The sequence below is a fragment of the Bos taurus genome, chromosome 22, assembly GCF_002263795.3.
Source record: "Bos taurus isolate L1 Dominette 01449 registration number 42190680 breed Hereford chromosome 22, ARS-UCD2.0, whole genome shotgun sequence".
NCBI classification, from domain to species: Eukaryota; Metazoa; Chordata; class Mammalia; order Artiodactyla; family Bovidae; genus Bos; species Bos taurus.
This window is the reverse complement of record NC_037349.1, coordinates 54,941,112-54,958,562: the sequence shown is the minus strand read 5'-3', so window position 1 is coordinate 54,958,562 and position 17,451 is coordinate 54,941,112. Positions and strand designations below refer to the sequence as shown.

The 17,451-nt window shown below is 50.2% G+C and overlaps 1 protein-coding gene across 1 annotated transcript in view; it reads right to left on the bottom strand.

Moving 5' to 3' along the window:
- Nucleotides 1-17,451, bottom strand: part of SLC6A11 (solute carrier family 6 member 11) — a 125,270-nt gene that overhangs the window by 26,231 nt on the left and 81,588 nt on the right. Inside the window, exon 7 of the mRNA NM_001206903.1 lies at nt 5,359-5,462. Within this exon, the coding sequence (NP_001193832.1) occupies nt 5,359-5,462 (104 nt within the window). The remainder of the gene's footprint in view (nt 1-5,358; nt 5,463-17,451) is intronic.

Sequence of the window (17,451 nt, the reverse complement as noted above, 5' to 3'; positions counted from 1 at the left end):
TTCCATCTCTGTGCCCTTGCACCCCTTCCTCAGAGCACCCCACCTACAAGCAGAGAGCCTAGCGGCCTGTGTTCTGAAGTGAGGATTTTCCCCATCTGGTTTGCTCCATTTGCAGCCCTCTAATTCCTTCCCCACAGGGCACCTTCTAGGTGAAAAGCTACATAACATGCACTTTGAAGTTGGCAGGAGCTGAGCTGGGCTTTGAAGACCTCCAGAAGCTATTATGCTGTCGGAAGAGGGTATTAATTTACTCCCTCTGAGTCAGGAAGATCCGTTCATGGAACAATTTGGAAATGGAAATAAAAGGAGCCCTTAGACTTTCGCAATGTCACTTAGGGGATTTGCTTTCTTCTGCTGATGGGAAGGGGAAAAAATCCTATCTGTTGGATGGGGGAGCTGCAGGGGTCTGGGGCGGTCAGCATATTTCACCCACGTGCTCGGCGGGGAAGAAAGCTGCCACTGTCCCAAGATACAACCTGATGACATGGCAGTCTTGGCCAAATCCTTGCTGATTTTAGTAGTTGGGAAAGAACTGGCCAGGCCTGGGAGTGAGGAATAAGGGTGCAGGAGCCAGAAGGGCGCAGGTTCAAAGCCACGTTGCATCGAGCCTCAGTGTCCCCATCTGCATAATGGCATGGCTCTTTCCTCACTTCCTTATACTTCGGCCAGCGCTCTTCTAGGCTGGAGGGACGGTGATGAACAAGATGACTCACACTGCATCCTCATGGAGCTGAAGGTCAAGCAGGAGGTGACCTAGGGATCTCCACCCCGCCCGGCACACAACAGAGGCAGGCTGGCGGCTGATGTGCTGACAGACGGATGCGGACAGCATCTCTCTCCAGCATCCCAAGGGGGTCACCCTCAACCTGGACCAGAGGCCTGCTGGTGCTCTCCCTGTGCCCATGTCTTTCTCTTCTTACCCTGGTTCTATCTGTCTCACTGCTGACAGTGCTCTACCTCTCACGTCCCAGACCCGCCTCCTGTGAACACCCTGAAGGATGAGAGAATCTACCTCGCAACCTGGTCTGACCTCCCACCTCTCTAGCATCCCTCTGTCCAGTGGTCCCCAGTGACCTCTCTGCCCAACAGCCCAGGGACTCTTAAGAGAGCTCGCTGGCTTCCCCTGCGGCCTTTCCTCCAGCATGTGGGATCTGCCCCCTTTCTTTGCCTTGGTTTTGCCAAGTTGCAATCTTTATAGACTGGAGGTGTACCTCTCAAGGTAGCGATTGGGGGTCTCACACTTAGTGACACATAGAGCTCATGGTTGGCTTAATAAGTGGGTGAGTAAAGCCATCACAAAGTCAGCTTTCAGAGAAAATGTGGTGGAGTGCTGGGATGGAGGTTAACAGACCGTAGCCAGAGCCCAGGTCCACCACACCTAGCTGGCGGGTGGAGGTGAGGACCATATCCATGAGCTTCAATTTCCCTTCCCTCGAAAATGGAGATAACATGAGAGGGACCTCATCACTGACCAAAGTCCTCAGAAATGAGGCGCCCACTTGAGCCTAACAACAACCGAATGATATGGCTATCACATCCAAGGTCCTATCCCACCACCGCACGTTGACATGGCTCCTCTCACTGAACCCTCACCTACATCGAGGGTTCATTTTCAGATCACAGCTCATTTGCTGGTGGAGGAAAACGAGCTGATTATTTTAAGAGCGTGTTACTGATCTTTTTCTTGGTGTCTTAGGATTTTTCATTTAGATCTGTTTCTACTTTTTACATTAGTACGGATACTAACTATTTTGAGTATCACATTACATGTTAATTGATTTAAATTGAAGAAAGTAGGGAAAACTACTAAACCACGCAGCTATGACCTAAATCCCTTACGATTATACACTGGAAGTAATAAATAGATTCAAGGGATTAGATCTGAAAGACAGAGTGCCTGAAAAACTATGGACAGAGGTTAGTAATGTTGTACAGGAGATGGTGATCAAAACGATCCCTAAGAGAAAGAAATGCAAAAAAGGCAAAATGGTTGTGTAAGGAGGCCTGACAAATAGCTGAGAGAAGAAGAGAAGCAAAAGGCTGAGGAGAAAAAGAAAGATATACCCATTTGAATTCAGAGTTCCAAAGAATAGCAATAAGAGATAAGAAAGCCTTCCTAAGTGATCAACACAAAGAAATAGAGGAAGACAATAGGATGGGAAAGACTAGAGATCTCTTCAAGAAAATCAGAGATTCCAAGGGAATATTTCATGCAAAGATGGACTCAATAAAGGACAGAAACGGTATGGACCTAAGAGAAGCAGAAGATATTAAGAAGAGATGGAAACAATACACAGTACTATACAAAAAAGATCTTCACGACCCAGATAACCACGATGGTGTGATCACTCACCTAGAGCCAGACATTCTGGAGTGCAAAGTCAAGTGGGCCTTAGAAAGCATCACTACAAACAAAGCTAGTGGAGGTGATGGAATTCCAGCTGTACTATGTCAAATCCTAAAAGATGCTGTTAAAGTGCTGCACTCAAAATGCCAGCAAACTTGGAAAACTCAGCAGTGGCCACAGGACTGGAAAAGGTCAGTTTTCATTCCAATCGCAAAGAAAACCAATGCCAAAGAATGTTCAAACTACCTCACAACTGCACTCATCTCACATGATAGCAAAGCAATGCTCAAAATTCTCCAAGCAAGGCTCCAACAGTATGTGAACCAAGAACTTCCAGATGTTCAAGCTGGATTTAGAAAAGGCAGAGGAACCAGAGATCAAATTGCCAACATCCACTGGATCATAGAAAAAGCAAGAGAATTCCAGAAAAACATCTACTTCTGCTTCATTGACTACACCAAAGCCTTTGACTGTGTGGATCAAAACAAACTATGGAAAATTCTTAAAGAGGTGGGAATATCAGACTGCCTGACCTGCCTCCTGAGAAACCTGTATACAGGTCAGGAAGCAACAGTTAGAACCAGGCATGGAACAACAGACTGGTTCCAAATAGGGAAAGGAGTACGTCAAGGCTGTATATTGTCACCTTGCTTATTTATAACTTATATGCAGAGTACATTATGTGAAATGCCAGGCTGGAAGAAGCACAAGCTGGCATCAAGACTGCCAGGAGAAATATCAATAACCTCAGATGTACAGATGACACCAGCCTTAAGACAGAAAGCAAAGAGGAAGTAAAAAGCCTCTTGATGAAAGGGAAAGAGAAGTGTGAAAAAAAATGGCTTAAAACTCAACATTCAGAAAACTAAGATCATGGCATATCCAGTCCCATAACTTCACAACAAATAGATGGGGAAACAATGGAAACAGTGACAGACTTTATTTTCTTGGGCTCCAAAATCACTGCAGTAGTAACTGCAGCCATGAAATGAAAAGACTCTTGCTCCTTGGAAGAAAAGCTACAACAAACCTAGACGGCATATTAAAAAGCAGAGACAGCACTTTGCCAACAAAGGCAAACACAGTCAAAGCTATGGTTTTTCCAGTCGTCGTGTATGGGTGTGGGAATTGGACTATAAAGAAAGCTGAGCGCTGAAGAATCGAGGCTTTTGAACTGTGGTGTTGGAGAAGACTCTTGAGAGTCCCTTGGACTGAAAGCAGATCAGACCAGTCCATCCTAAAGGAAATCAGTCCTGAATAGTCATTGGAAGGACAGATGCTGAAGCTGAAGCTCCAGTACTCTGGCCTGATGCAAAGAACTGACTCATTGGAAAAGATCCTGATGCTGGCAAAGATTGAAGGCAGGAGGAGAAGGGGATGACAGAAGACGAGATGGTTGGAAGGCATCACTTGATGCCATCAAGTGATGACTTGATGGAGCATGAGTTTGAGCAAGCTCTGGGAGCTGGTGATGGACAGGGAAGCCTGGCGTGCTGCAGTCCATGGGGTTGCAAAGAGCTGGACACGACTGAGCAACTGAACTGAATTCCATGTTATTATGTCCTTTAATTTTGTAGATGATTTTCATATTTTGTTTGGAGATGTTATGCAGAATGTATATAGATAACATTTGTATTAATGTGACTTTTTAAGGATTATAAAATCTATATGTACTCAAGAGTAAAGACAAGACAAAACATTTAAATTGTATGGGAACGTACAGGTAGAAAAAGCCCATCATTCCATCTCAATGCTTCTCTTCAGAGATGGCTCTTTAATAGTTTGTTGTGTCTTTCTAGAAATTTCAAAGTTCTAGATATTTCTGTGAATCAATGTGTCATTTCCCTTCCTGACCTAATCATTTTGGGTGTTTCCATATCTTTTTCATTATGAAAACAGTATTTTACTCCTCATTTTAGGAGGGTATCCTTTTTAAAAAAAGTATTTAACTCTTTAGTTTTCCTGCACTTACTATGGTGTATATGTGGAGCAAAGTATTAGGCTCCGTCCTAACTATTTCTACCAAAATACTTATCCTAGCTCAGAAACATTTGCTGAAAAACCCTTCCTTTTCCAGTGAATCTGTGTTGAGGGACAGCATCATTGCCATGAGTCTATGAGTTTCCACATTACAATGAGGAGCTCTTGATCTTGGGGGGCAGAGACGTGCCATCTGCCCAGCCCTGCATATTCACCATCTGTGTCTGTGATGGGCATGGAATCAGAGGTGTAGAGACCTCAGCAAACAAGCCACTGGCCTATGGTTAGAGACCAACGTGCCAAGTTCACTTCTGCCGGACACTTTTGGCTGACCTTGGGCAAGTCCTTGGACTTCGTGGTCTCGGCCTCAGGGCAGAATGCAGGCTGCAGGCATGAGGACTAGGTAGCCAGGGTCACACAGCCCCAGGCTCACCCCCAGCATGGGTCCCCTCTCCACACTGGGTGCAGCAGTGGCAGGAGGCTGGGGGTGGGGAGGAAGGTCCATTAAGAAAAAGGCAGCAGGGCACTGGCCACTCCAGGTCAGACTGGACAGGACCCTACAGTCAAGCGAAAGGAAGCAGGAAAGAAATTCCTGACCAGCAGGCAGAATAAGGCCCTCAGTTTTGGAAGACCTGGGTTCAACTAGCTGTGTGACCTTAGTGTGACCTTGGGCCAATCCCTTATCTGCCCTGGGATAAAGCTCTGCTGGAGAGGGTGGGATGGAGGCGTGAATACAATTCTTGGCATGGACTCCCTCCGAAGCCTGGAACTTGCTCTGATCATGTTTGTTATTCTCTGAGCTCCTCTGATGGACCACTCTTAGACCCTGGGCTGGGAGAGGCTGTCAGATCACCCAGGGTCCTCCCCTGCCCCACCTGGATGGCTGGCACCTGACTCTCCTCCTCTGACAACCCTGTTTCCCTCACCCAGCCTTGCAAGGGTGGGGAGAGATGACAAGGAACTAGCCAGGCAGCATGGAGGGCTCCCAGGTTCTGTGGAGAGTGGGTGGTCAGGGCTGGGGACATGCTCACCTGTAGCAGTTGTTGTTATAATTGTTATAACTTCCCAGAGCGGTCAGACAACCCAGGCAGATGGCATAGGAGAAGAAGATTTGCGTCCCAGCATCTACCCAGACCTGTAGGAGGGCACAAAGAAGTTGGCAGAGAGAGAAGTCAGATGCATGGCCAGGGGGTAGGGAGGCGGGGTGGCCCCTTTCTCTGAAATCCCCTGCCCACGCCCAACCCCCACAAAAGACTCCAAAAAGGGACAATCAAATGTCCTCATCTCAGGAATGTGGTTTTTAGAAGTTCTATTCTCAGGATGATTAAATATAAATGTCCTTAATTAAATCCAGAAATTTCTGGAGGTTTTGGACAGTAGTTCACCAAGCAGCAAGAATTTGGGTGTTAGGACCCTGCTCCAGCTGTGTGGGCTTGGAACAGTTTCTTAACCTCTCTGAGGCTTAGTCTCGCCACCAGCAAAGTGGGGAATAAACTTCCCCTTCAGGACTACTGAAGCCAAGAGTCATTTTTCTTCTGATGGCCGAGACCATCATGAGAAAAGCTCTCTTGGGTGTCTTTGAACTCACAGAGTTTTACAGTGTGTAGCGGGGGTGGGGGACATTCACCAGGGGGCCCAGTTACAAAGAAGCCCCTAGTTTTCCTACAGGTCTGGAGGCTTCTCCTACTCTGCCCCATGCACTCAGCCAGAGGACAGTAAAAGGACAAGAAAGGGGGTAGGCACCACCTCTTGATCACTTTTCCAGAGAGCTGTTACTTGGGGGCTTCCTGTGTGGTACATGTGGAAACTCCTTCCTCAGTCTCCAAGTGTCCCTCAGAGAGAACTGCCAGGGGATGGCGTGACACATGCAAGAGGAATTACGGTAATTTGTCTAACACTCCTTCAGGCTCTCTTTGAGCTCCACTTTAGAAGTCATCAGGAAACGCCACAGCTCAAACCCAAATGCAGCTGATGAGACTGATGCTTGAGAATGCAGTATCATTAGAGAATAAGGTTTTATACCAATTCAAATACTAGCAAACATCTGCTAAGCATGTCCAACATGCCAGGCGCTGCTGTGAACCCTGTATGCATTACTACACTTGAATATTCACACCAACGCCATGCAGGAGGTGCTATTATTAGCCCCCTCCTACAACTGAGGAAACTGAGGAACAGAGAAGTTGAGTTACTTGCTCAAGACCACACAGCTGAGAGTGGCAGAAACGAATCCAAGGAAACCTGCCTCTAGAGAAGCATGCCTAACCAGTCCCGGAATTCCCCAAGTCTTCTGCTGTAACCACCCACCCAACACAGGACTCTCTTCTGGAACTTCTGACAGAACAGTCTCTGCTTGATTACTGCCAGTGACAGGGAGCTCACTACCTTTTGACACAGCCCCTTTCCTCTTCAGAGAATTCTGACCATTAGCACATTTCTTAAAATGAGAGGAAATCTACCTTCTGAGTTCCCAACTCTGGGGCCACTGAGGCCATATCTCCCTCTCCCATGTGGCATCACTTTACAGATTTGAAGAACCCTCTAGAACACTTCCTTTTCCAGGCAAATTATTACTATTTCCTCTTTTCTGGGGATTTGACTACACAGCCCACATTACTTTACCCTGGATTTGCTTGCTTGGTAAATCATTCAACAAATATTTATTATGAGCAAAGTTCACAATGCTGTCTCTTGACCTAAAAAGTACATACATTTTTTCCCTCTCTAACACAGAGCTTTTGGGTTTAGTGCTTTTGGAGCTAAATGAGGAGCTTAGGGAAAGCCATTTCATAAAGTGTGTGTGTGAGCTGGGCGGTGTAGGGGAGGATGCCAGCAGATCATAGTTGACTGAGACACGATGAGGGGGAAATGGGAAGAAGAATTTTTAAAATCGTTTTTCAAGAAAGGGGAGTTGGGAGATGGGATAGCCATGAGAGTAAATACATTCAGGGAGAATTTTTTCCAAATGGTAGAAACTTTAGGATACTTAAATGTTGAAAGAAACAACCCAGGGTAGGGGAAAAGTGTTAAAAAAAAAAGATTTGAGAGACAAATGGGTATATTTTAAAGTCCTCTTCTGCCTCAGTGTCCCCACTTGCCACCTCAGTGGATTCCCTTTTCTCCTCAGGAAGGCCAGTAAATGTTATAGAGAAGAAAAAGACAGGTTTGCTGCTGAACCAGGAAACAAAGTCAGATCCCAGGAGCATGGTGTGAGGATGCTCAGCACTCGACCAAGCCCTGGTGGTCCAGGGGTTAAGACCCCGTGCTTCCCTATTTACAATATCTAGGACATGGAAGAAGCCTAGATGTTGATCAACAGATGAATGGATAAAGAAGCCGTGGTACATACACACAGTGTGGTACATACAATGGAGTATTACTCTGCCACGAAAAGGAACACAGTTGAGTTAGTGCTAATAAGGTGGATGAATCTAGAGCCTCATTATAAAATCAGAAAGAGGAAAACAAATATTGTATATTAACACATGTACATGGAATCTGGAAAGATGGTACTTATGAACCTATTTGCAGGAGATGGCAACGGAGACACAGATATAGAGAACAAACTTGTGGACCCAGTGGGGGAAGGAGAGGGTGGGACCAACTGAGAGAGCAGCGCTGAAACATACACATTACCATACGTAAAACAGCCAGCCAGTGGGAATTTGCTGTAAGATGCAGGGAGCTCAAGCCTGGTGCTCTGTGACAACCTAAAGGGGTAGGGTGGGGTGGGAGGAGGGAGGGAGGCTCAAGAGGAAGGGGACGCATGTATGCCTATGGCTGATTCATATTGATGTATGGCCGAAACCAACACAATATTGTAAAGCCACTGAGATGGTCTGACACAAGGGGCAAAGTGAGCCTAACAGAACAGGCCAACAGGACATTCATGAACCTTCGACCAGTTTGGGGATGCCTTAGGAAGTGGGAATCCTGAGTGATCATTTGTTGAAAACCTACTGTGTATGCGAGGCTCTCAGGGGACAATCTCATAACTTGCATAACCATCTCACTAGGGAGTATTGTTGTCTCCATTTCTAGAGAAGAGGAAATGGACCCATAGATGGTCAAACAGCTAAGGAGGGACAGGGTCAGGTTTGAACCCAAGGTGTCCTGGCTCCACATTTTAAAGGGAGAAGCCGGGGCGTTCTGGTGTGCTGGGCAGGCCTGGACTTTCGGCAGGGGTTCACACAGCTCTGTGACTGTGAGGTCAACAGGACAAAGGCAACATCTCCTCCATGAAAGGAAGACCAGGCCACTGAGCCCCACTGACTGACCAGCATCTCCCAGGATGCAACAAAGGGAACAGCTCAGCTCAAAGGGCTTCCGAGTTCTTGACACAATCTGAAGGGGAAATAGTCTCCACTGAACAAACAAACCCTAAGGAAGCTGGGTCAGCTGCTGAGAAGGGATCAGTCCCCATGATCTGTGGCAGTGAATGGGGGGCGTTCTGGCCTTGTAGCTGGGGGCGGTCTTCATTCAGAGGTCTGGAGAACAAATTTGCATGGGAATCTAGGGGGCAGGGACCCTTTGGAAGAGAGGTGGTCCCGCCCCCTAGCTCTGGGGCAACCAGTTCAGAGCAACTGATTCCAGGGAGCCCTGGCACATAGCAGGTGCCGAGAACAACAGACTGGGGTGTAACCTTCCCTCCCCACTGGGCCAGCGGGGCCCAGCTGGGAGAAGCAAGGAAGGATGGACAGATGAGGACACAGTCTCCTCTACGAAGATCAGGAGGTACACTGTCAAGCTGGGTGTTTAGTTCCTGCTGCCTTGTCCCCATGGACTGCCCTCTACGGTGTTCAAGGCATCGTCCGTGTCCTGTGACCTGGCCCCTGCCCCAGGGAGGGCGTCATCACAGCCAGGTTAGAGACCGCTGTGTGTGGGGGGAACATGCCTGCCCACCTTGACCTTTACATGTATCAACAGAGTGTCTAATCTCCTAGAAGTTTAGGGGGAGCGCTTCACGTCTTTCTCTCACCTCTTGGAGAGAAGCGACCTCCCGACTGGGGAGACGGACAGAGGGTCACGGTGCGTGTGTGGTGAGTCCCTCCCTTTTTCTCTCAAGCACAGATGATTCAGTGAGATGCGTTGTGCTTAGTTGAGTCATGTTCGATTCTTTGTGACCCCATGGACTGTAGCCCACTAGGCTCCTCTGTCCATGGGATTCTCCAGGCAAGAACACTGGAGTGGGTTGCCATTTCCTCCTCCAGAGGATCTTCCCGAATCAGGGATCGATCCATGTCTCCTGCATTATAGGAGGATTCTTTACCCGCTGAGCCCTCAGGGAAGCCCCTCAGTAAGATGTGTGTGGAACAAATACTCAGCACAGAGCCTGGCTCTCGGAGAGCGCAGACAGAAACCCAGCCGTGAGCTCCGAGAGCAGGTTGCTTAGTCAATGTTCATCCCTTCTCAGGATCCACCAGTCCTCACGAATCTGGAGAGAAGAGCCTCTTTTCCCTTTTCTCCCCACAGTACCTAAGACGGGGCGTCCACTATGTGCCAGGTGAAGTCCCAGGAGCTCCAGCCCTCCCTTCTCCTAAGAGCAGGAGAGAAAGACAACAAAGGTGGGCAGATACTCCAGAATACATCATCCAGTGGAGAGGGGAGCATGAAGGATGGTGTGAGGTGGGGCATGGAGCACAGGGCAGCAGGGGCCAGGGCTCTGCTCCGTGAGGGGCACGGCACCTGCTGCTCAGGCAGCTGGAAGGGGATGGGAGCTGCAGATGTGACTTGCTGCCATGTCTAAGGCAGTGCAGGCTGCAGACAGAAGCTCTCCCAGTAACCCGCTTTCATGTCTATGAACAGCCACCCGGCCGAGCATAAGGGCAGCACTTCTGTCTGGGATCAAAGCTGGTGCCAGCAGGTGGGCCTGGTCCGTCCTTCCCTGTGCCTTGGAGGAGGTGGCGCTTGTCACACTGATGCTCCAAGGTCTCTGACAAACCCAGCGGTGACCCAACCTGCCAGGGAAGTACCAGCGAGAGGAGCCAGGAATCAGGCATCAGCTTCACCTCCAGAAGCACTGATGATATGCTGGGGAGGGGGTGGGGAGTTCCACACACTTCATAGGCATGAGACTCACTGCTGCGGTCTGGTGCAATGATTATCCCCCTTTTATGCATGAGAAAAAACTAACTCCCAGGAAGGGGGCATTCCTTGTCTATTTAGCCTTGGAGAGATGTACACACCAAAGAGACAAACAAACCTCTGTAGCCCAGCCTGCTGTGGGAGATGGCACTGAAGCTTCGTGCAAAGACCACGTTACACGAGATGGCTCTTCCCAGGTGCCTGGCTCCCCATCTCCCTGGGGCTTCGTGGATAGGGCCTGGGCTCCGGGGTCAGGTAGACCCAGGCTGCCTCTTATCTGCATGTTGCTTCACTTTTCTGAGCCCCAACTTCCTTGTCCACAAAAGAGAGACACAATGCATGCAAAGTACACAGCGGGGTACCAAGTCAGTCAGCCAGTTCAGTCACCCAGTCGTGTCCGACTCTTTGCGACCCCATGGACTCCAGCACGCCAGGCCTCCCTGTCCATCACCAACTCCCGGAGCTCACTCAAACTCACATCCATCATGTCGGTGATGCCATCCAACCATCTTGTCCTCTGTCGCCCCCTTCTCCTCCAGCCTTCAATCTTTCCCAGCATCAGGGTCTTTTCCAATGAGTTGGTTCTTCGCATCAGGTGGCCAAAGTATTGGAGCTTCAGCTTCAGCATCAGTCCTTCCAATGAATATTCAGGACTGATTTCCTTTAGGATGGACTGGTTGGATATCCTTGCAGTCCAAGGGACTCTCAAGAGTCTTCTCCAACACCACAGTTCAAAAGCACCATACAACTCCCTTACTCTGCCTCTTCTTGGCGGTTAACACTTCTCCAATACCGTGCTATGAAAACAGGCTCCCAGGGCTTTCCCTCCACCCCAGCCCGCCCAGCACCCGGCCAAGAAGGTGCTCAAACTACCAGACCCGATGGCACACGTGGCGTTTGGCCGTCCACACCTCCAGGACAGAGCTCGGTGGCCCTCTTGGGCCCATGATAACCCACAGCCTTTTCTTTCTTTAACATTTCCTTTTCAGACGCACAGCCACACACAGACACATGAATACACACACACAACACAACTTCTGTAAATAAAGCCTTCCGCTGAGGTGAAAACATACAGCCCGGCAGAAAAGGGCTGAAATTAAGCTCTTTCTCTGGGCTGTTTATATGGGTAAATATTCTCAAACGATTAAAAGTAGGTTAGGAGAATAATACAACAGCTGTGTTTCCAGTGTGTACCTGACAACGGCCTTTGTAGGAGTGAATAATTACATGAAAATCACTTCCTTCCCACCTCTTTTGCAGCCCCCTCCGGGTTGCTAGGCGCCCTGTCTCCTCTGCTCGGCTAATGCCACATACAGATGCGGTGAATACAGTACGGCCATTCGGAGGGAAGGGAGTCCAGGACTGGGGAAGACTGGAGTGGCCCCTCCCCCGTGGATTCAGTGCGGGAAGAGGGCTCCAGAGGGCTCTGGGGAAGACGATTCTGGATATATTTAAATGCTAATGTGCTGGGCAGCCGGGCAGGTCCAGTGGGAACAGTGGTGGGAAGGGGCAGAGGCTCTTGGCCTGGGAGCCCCACTGGAAACACGCTCTGTGGCCTCTGGCTCCAGTGCCAGCCTGTCCTCGGGCAGCCAGCCCTGCTGGCCGACTCGAGCCCGGCCAGAGGCCCTGCCAGTGCAGTGTCACTGGGTTGAAGGTGGCGCCGTGGGTGGTGAGGGAAGCCCTGGTGTGTCGCCTGACCCTGGCGGCCCCTTCGTGCAGAGCAGGCAGCGGGGTCACTGGGCCGGGCCTTTGCCCAGAGGCTGGACAGCCGCATCCTGGTCACAGAGCGTGGAGGGAGTGGACAAGCAGTTGCTGGCACGGGGCCGATGGCAATGACTTCTGTGCTTTATATGGTAGAACCCCGGGGCTGTGCACGTCTACCCCTTAACCCACTGCATGAGGCAACTGAGCCCCAATTTCGTTGTTTAGTCGCTAAGTTGTGTCTAACTCTCTGCGACCCCATGGACTATAGCTCGCCAGGCTCTTCTGTCCATGGGATTCTCCAGGCAAGAATACTAGAGTGGGTTGCCATTTCCTTCTCCAGGGGATCTTTTGAACGAAGTATCCTGCGTCTCCTGCATTAGCAGGCGGATTCGTTACCACTGAGCCACCTGGGAAGCTCTGAGCCCCACTTTACTATAGGACTAAACAGAGGAGGTTTAGAGCAGCGGGCAGGTTGGGCAAGACCTGAAGACATCATGTTCTCAGCTCTGAACTGTTCCCAGGACTGTCCACCCGGCCTTGGGGGCTACATTTTAGGGCAAAGTCTTCTCTCCCCACAAAGTGCTCCTCTAAGAGAGTGCTACTCTGGACAGGACACTCATCACGTAGGATGGTCCTGTTCATTGTAGGAGGTTCAGCATCACTGGGTCCCACTCTCTAAACATCAGAGCTGTCCCATCAGAAAGGAACCAGAATTATACCTCCATGTATTTCTAAATGACCCCATGATAGTGGTCCTACCTCCCCGCTGGGAGAGTCATGGAGGTGGGGGAGCCTGAGCTGGCATCCGTGGGGGAGCTGCAGAACCCAACTGCCTTCACTGGGTACACAAGGCCAGGGTCTTCTGGGCCAAACTGCGCTCCGAACTGGCACATTCTCCTGTGTCATCTGAGCAAGTGCTGAGATGCACATGAAGCCTTGTCATCTCCTGCCTTAATCACTGCTCTGCTAAGAACCATGGAGCTGGTTCAGAGGCAGAGAGGCAGGAAAAGAAAGAGCTCAGGAGGAGGCTCCAGGCCCTGGGAGAGCCAACCAGTGGCGCGTATACTCTAGTCTAGAGAAGGGACTTCTTTGGGAGGAAAACAAAAGAGCAAGCAGCCTCGGTTGGTGGAGGCATCTGCCCAGAGACAGAGCAGTCAATACGCTTAATGACATCATCATATTTGTTGTGTTTTTTTTTTTTTTTGGTTTGTCTCCCCCACACCAGAACAGAAGCACCAGCAGAGCAGGAAGTTTTGTTTTTTCACTGGTGTATTCCCAGGCCTCTTGTTTTTGCACAGGGTTAAGCACTCAACAAATAGGTACCGAATGCCACCACTGTTTAGAGTCTCTAGTACACAGGAATGGAGAATTCAAGGCTTATGCAGAGTCCTAGCTGTCAGGCCAAGTGGAGAACACGCTGGACTAGGAGGGTCAGGAATAGGAGGGTCTGACTCCAGGTTATCCTGAAAGTTCCTATGTGTTTTCCCTAAGGCTCTTTCTTTCCTCCTGGCCTCAGTTTTCCAATCTTCAAAATAAGGAAACTGGAATGTAAGGAGATGATAAAGATATATGGCATGCAAATCCCACCCCTATTCCTGTTCAAGGCAGACATTGCTAATCAATCACAGGTTTAGGGTTGGGGGTGAGCTCCCTGTTGCTAGAGGTAATCAATCCAGCAGAGTCAGGGAGGGAATTCTTGGACTGCATTGGAAGTTAGGGTGGAAGGTCTCTGAGGTTTTCTGCTTGTGAGAAACTTGATGGTCACTGGGTCAGTTCCCATCAACAACATTTTCTGAGCATCATGTATCTGTCAGGCATGGCCAATACAGAGATAATTAAGAATGCTGATCCCCTGCTCACTGGCTTGCAATCTAGCATGTGTACATGGGAAAAGGAAGTCAGGCAAACACCGTCCCTGGTCACACAGATTCAGGCAGATCTGGCTGAATGCCAGCTCTGCTGGTGACTTCAAGGAGGTCACCCCTTGAGCCTCAGTTTATTTGTGGGTAAAATGGGGACGAGAACAGCTCCAAGCTGCTCTGACATAAGTGGGTATGTGGAGAGTGTGTGCTGGCCTCTGGCTCCCAGTAAACACCCATCCAGAGGAAAGGGCTGAGTGGCCACAGATGGCTCATGACTTCAGGCTTGAGAAGTATCTTCGAAGGGTCTGGGGGCTAAGCAGGTGTGTGTCCCGGGAGGGAAAGCAGAGGAAAGTCAGCTCTTCCTGGCCCAGTCAGGGGGTGGTGCAGAGGCCCGGCTCCTACCCACCCCCTGGTGTGAGAGCCCCCCATCCCAGGGCAGGACACCCAGCCCTCTGGCAAAGCCTCAGAACTGCCCCAACGGGTGCCCCAACAGCCCCCTTCTCAGCCACACCTTCCTCTCCCAGACCCACAGACACACCCCAGGGACTGCAGACCTCAGGGCGCCCCTCTATTTCCCTGGGGCCATGGCGTCCAGGCAGCACTGGAGTGAGAACAAAAAAGAAACCCACCGAGGACACGTGTGAACCTTCGTGCCTCCCTGTGTGAACACTGCCTGGGGATACAGACACCCTTGCTCCCGAAGAAGCAAGGCGGTCGGTTCTCTTCATCATCTCCACTGCAGAGAGCCAGGCCCCTGAGCCCGGGCAGACTCCTTCTGTGCTGGGGGCTTACTAAGCTGACTGCTCATCTCACTGGGTCCTCACCACACTCTGAGCCAGGTGCTGTTTTTATCTCCACCTAAAGCCCAGGAAGGGCTTCCCTGGCGGCTCAGCGGTAAAGAATCTGCCTGCCAAGCAGGAGACAGGTTCTATCCCTGGGTCCAAAAGATTCCCTGGAGAAGAAAATGGCAACCCACTCCAGTATGCTTGCCTGGAGAATCCCATGCACAGAGAAGCCTGGTGGGCTTGGGCTATGGTCCACGGGGTCGCAAAGCGTCTGACACAATTTGGCGACTAAACGACAGTAACAAAGACCCAGAGAGGCTATAGCAGTGGGCCTGGATCAGCCAGCAGGTAGGGGGGATGATCACAACCCAGACCTGTTGACCCCAAAGCCCCTCCCTTCAATCTCCCTGAAGACTCTCACCATGTTAGCCAAGAGGGAGCAGGCAGGGCGACCAGCCTGCTACCCGGTCTCTGCTCCTCCCACGTCCACATCCCAGCAGATGTGGCCCTTGACATCCGGGGGCCTGCCTTGTCCACTCACGCACTCTCCTTTTAGCCCCTACCCCACCCTGTGTCCCAGTCAACCTTTGTGGTCACATGGCCATCTGCTCCGCACCGCCTCTCCCCTGCTCATATGAATGGAGAGGTGACAGCTTTAAACAACACCAGATCCTTGGGAAGCTGACTAACAGGGCAAACCCAGGGCACCCAGGAAGAATGCAGAAGCAGGTCTGAAGACTGGGTGAGTGGACGACTGGCAGTGTATGGCCAGCCACCCCCTCACCCACGAGCGCGGAGGCTGTCTTCCTGACCACACAAGGTCAAGGTCATGGAGGACGGGAAAACTGAGGGGATGGGTAAGGTCACATGTGGACTCACGGGAGACGAGAGAGGTGGCCACAACACTCCCTCCCCACTGATGCTGCACGACAGTGGCCTCAGCTCTGGGCAGAGCCACCTGACACAGGACTGTCCTCACTCCTCAGACCCCCCTCACTGACATCCCCTGGCATCTGCTTGAGCAACAAAACCCAGGATGAGCAGGCTAAAAATAAATCAAGATATGGATGTTGAAGCGTTTAGGGGGGCAAGGGTGCCGATGTCTGCGACTTAATTTGAAATGAAAGAAAGTGAAAGTGTTAGTCGCTCAGTCCTGTCCGGCTCTTTGTGGCCCCTTGGACTGTAGCCCACCAGGCTCTTCTGTCTGTAGGATTCTCCAGGCAAGAATCCTGGAGTGGGTCCTCATTCGCTTCTCCAGGGCATCTTCCCGACCCAGGGATCGAATCTGTGTCTCCCACACAGCAGGCAGATTCTTTACCGTCTGAGCCACCAGGGAAACCCTTACTTTGAAATGTATACAAGGAAATAAAATGGATCGATGGATACAAATCTTGGGAAGGTACTGGATGGAGCCAACACGGCAAAATGTCGAGGCCGAATCTAGGTGGTGGGTGAAGTGGGGTGTTCCCTGTGCAGGCAGAAACAGGACGCTGGACGGGATGCTCTCGGCCCCACAGCGGGGACTGGCAGGTTCACTGCGGAGATGGGTCCATAGCTTCCAGGAGGACCGCGTCTGCGAGAAAACGTGTGCTCCGTGACCAACACCTCATGAGCAAGGCACTGCGGCTGAACTAAGGAAATCCCTGCTCTGCCCAGGTGACATTCAAGAGCTAAAGCCAGTGTTCAGTCCCCGAACAGAAAACCTAGCAGCTTCCTGGGAGTTACAAGTCTCCTTGACCTCACCTCAAAGATTAAAAACACTTCCATCGTGATTCATGGGTTTATCTGTTGTTGTTGTTCAGTCGCCAAGTCGTGTCTGACTCTTTGTGACCCCATGGACTGCAGGACACCAGGCTTTCCTGTCCCTCACCATCTCCCGGAATTTGCTCAGGTTCATGTCCATGAAACGGTGAAGCTGAAGCTCCAATACTTTGGCCACCTGATGCAAACAGCCAACTCATTGGAAAAGACTCTGATGCTGGGAAAGACTGAGGGCAGGAGGAAAAGAGGGTGACAGAGAATGAAGGGGTTGGATTTATCTGAGCAGGGCTTAAATCTCACTGTCAGCCATGATTCCTTTCTGGCTGAGGCACAACAGGTTTCCAGGGTTCAAGAGAGGAGCAGGAGTGGTGACTGAGACGGCACAAGGGTGAACTCCCCACCATCGCTCGCTGCACGATCTCCCAGATACACTTGACACTGTCTCTGAGGCATGCGCTCAGAAGCCCGTGTCTGTAATTTGTTGTCCTCATCTATCTTCCTTAGAGGATCTTTACTTAATGCCTCCTTTTGTGTCTTCTCTACACCGTCACCTATTTCGAGGCATAAACAATGACATGGTAGCCCCTGTCCCAGGCAGCAGCACAACACTGAGAAGATGAAGGCCTTCTACAGCAGGTATTTAGTGAGCATATCCTGTGTGCTGGGCAGCATGGCAGCCCCCATGGGGGAGGTATGGTTGGATCAGCTGTGGCCCGCGTTTGGCATGGGTAGTCTTGGATGGTGTATTTTAGCTTATCTCTCTAGGGATGTTAACTACTCTTGCTTAGAATGACATTCATCCAACTCTCCCTCCCCACTTATTCACATGGCCTTGAAAATTCTTTTTTTTCAAATGATGGATTTATTTTTAACTTTTTATTTTGTATTGGAGTATAGCCAATTAATATCACAACTTAACTTTGTTGCA